The sequence below is a fragment of the Trypanosoma conorhini genome (assembly GCF_003719485.1).
Source record: "Trypanosoma conorhini strain 025E chromosome Unknown Tco_14.4_contig_01293, whole genome shotgun sequence".
NCBI lineage: Eukaryota > Euglenozoa > Kinetoplastea > Trypanosomatida > Trypanosomatidae > Trypanosoma > Trypanosoma conorhini.
The window spans coordinates 1,509-2,920 of record NW_021705388.1 but is presented as its reverse complement, the minus strand read 5'-3'; the positions used below and the strand labels follow the sequence as shown (position 1 = coordinate 2,920).

The window sequence follows — 1,412 nt, the reverse complement described above, 5'->3', positions numbered from 1 at the left end:
CCCTCGCGGACGCAGTTGCCTCACGCACACACACGCACAAATGGGGGGCGAGGATAAAAAGAGAGCCCCGCACACGCGCGACGAGACACACGCCGCACACGCACACACCGTCTCTTCTCTCCCGCCGCGGCAGCCGCACGTCCCGTCACTCCCGCGCCACCGCAGCGGGGAACGAAAAAAGAGCCGTCGTCGCGGACTGCCGGTGCTTCTAGCAAGAAGGAGGGGGAAATGGGGACGTGTCTGCGGCACAGCCAGCGGCGGAAGGCAACGCACAAAGAGACACGCAGCGACAGCGGCGGACACGGCGCACAAACTAAACGTGAGCAGCGGCGAGTTACCCCAAGTAAAATTAAAACGAAAAAAAAGAAACAATGCGGAAGCCCAACAGAACTCAGGGAAAACAAACAAAAAAAAGAATTACTTCGGCAGGTGCTTCTTTACTTTCACGCGTCCAGCAGCACAAGAGGACTGGGAGAGTGTGTGTGTATATTTTAATACCTGCACGAAGAAAAAAGAAAACATCGCCTCGTTGCAGGAGCCCACACACCACTCGCACATTTCATGCGGCGTTCGGCCTGCGCTTCCACCCGGCAGTTGCGTCACATCCGTGCGGCGCACAGCAATGCGGCCGGCACCGCCTGTGGGTGCGTGGGCTGCAGCAGCAAACAGGAGGGGGAAAAGGGCGCGCCGCCCGTGAGAACGCGCGTAGCAGAAAAGGCAAAAAAAGATAAAAGAAAACGAGAGATACCATTAGGGCGCTTATTCTTCCAGCACAACATAAGGGGCAATAAAGAAACAAACGAAAAGGGGAAAAAACAAAAAAAACAAGAAGAAAAGACTGAGGCCTCCTCGGATAGAAATTTAATTGGAAATCAGGCAGCGGGCGTGCTGCGACGGGTGCGGCAGCCCCGCACCGCCTCACACTCTGCACAAAGCCGCAACGCCGCACAGCTCCAGCAGCAGCAGCAGCAGCACCTGCGGCACACGCCAATGCACAGTGCCGTCGCTCTTTGAGCTCCGCGCCCTCGGGGCAGCGGTGCTCGCGGTCTTAGCGACGCTGGCGGCGGGCTCTGCACCGTCAGCACCCCCACCTTTCGCCTGCGTCGTGGGCGAGCTGCCGGCATCCGGCGGCGGGATGGCGACTTTGCCGGCTGCGAGTGCCCTGACATCGCCCTCCTCCAGCGGGCGGTTGTACAGCAGGACGTTGCTCACCGTCACGCGGTGGCCGTCCCCTGCAGCCTTCGCGCCGTCCCCGCCAACGTAGAAGTGCGACATCGTGCCCCTCTTCAACAGAGGGCCGTCAGAGCTCCTTTCGAAAATCGTTTCCCCGTCGACGACCACACGCCAATTGCCGAGGTCACGCATTCGCAGCGCCACCTGGTACGTCCTTGTCCTTCTCCCACGCACCGCCT

General features: G+C 59.9%; 2 protein-coding genes across 2 annotated transcripts in view; both read right to left on the bottom strand.

The window, feature by feature from the left end:
* Positions 1 to 918: 918 nt before the first annotated feature.
* On the bottom strand, positions 919 to 1,275 carry Tco025E_09799 (trans-sialidase; the record flags this gene model as incomplete). The annotated part of the gene is made up of 1 exon (XM_029376606.1): positions 919 to 1,275. The coding sequence occupies one exon, from the start codon at positions 1,273 to 1,275 to the stop codon at positions 919 to 921; it is 357 nt and encodes a 118-aa protein (XP_029223278.1).
* Positions 1,276 to 1,286: 11 nt separating this feature from the next.
* The window catches only part of Tco025E_09798 (trans-sialidase), a gene marked incomplete at both ends in the record, with an annotated part of 1,634 nt that continues 1,508 nt past the window's right edge, over positions 1,287 to 1,412 (bottom strand). Inside the window, one exon of the mRNA XM_029376605.1 lies at positions 1,287 to 1,412. This exon is cut by the window's right edge and continues 1,508 nt beyond it. Coding sequence (XP_029223277.1) covers positions 1,287 to 1,412 — 126 coding nt within the window.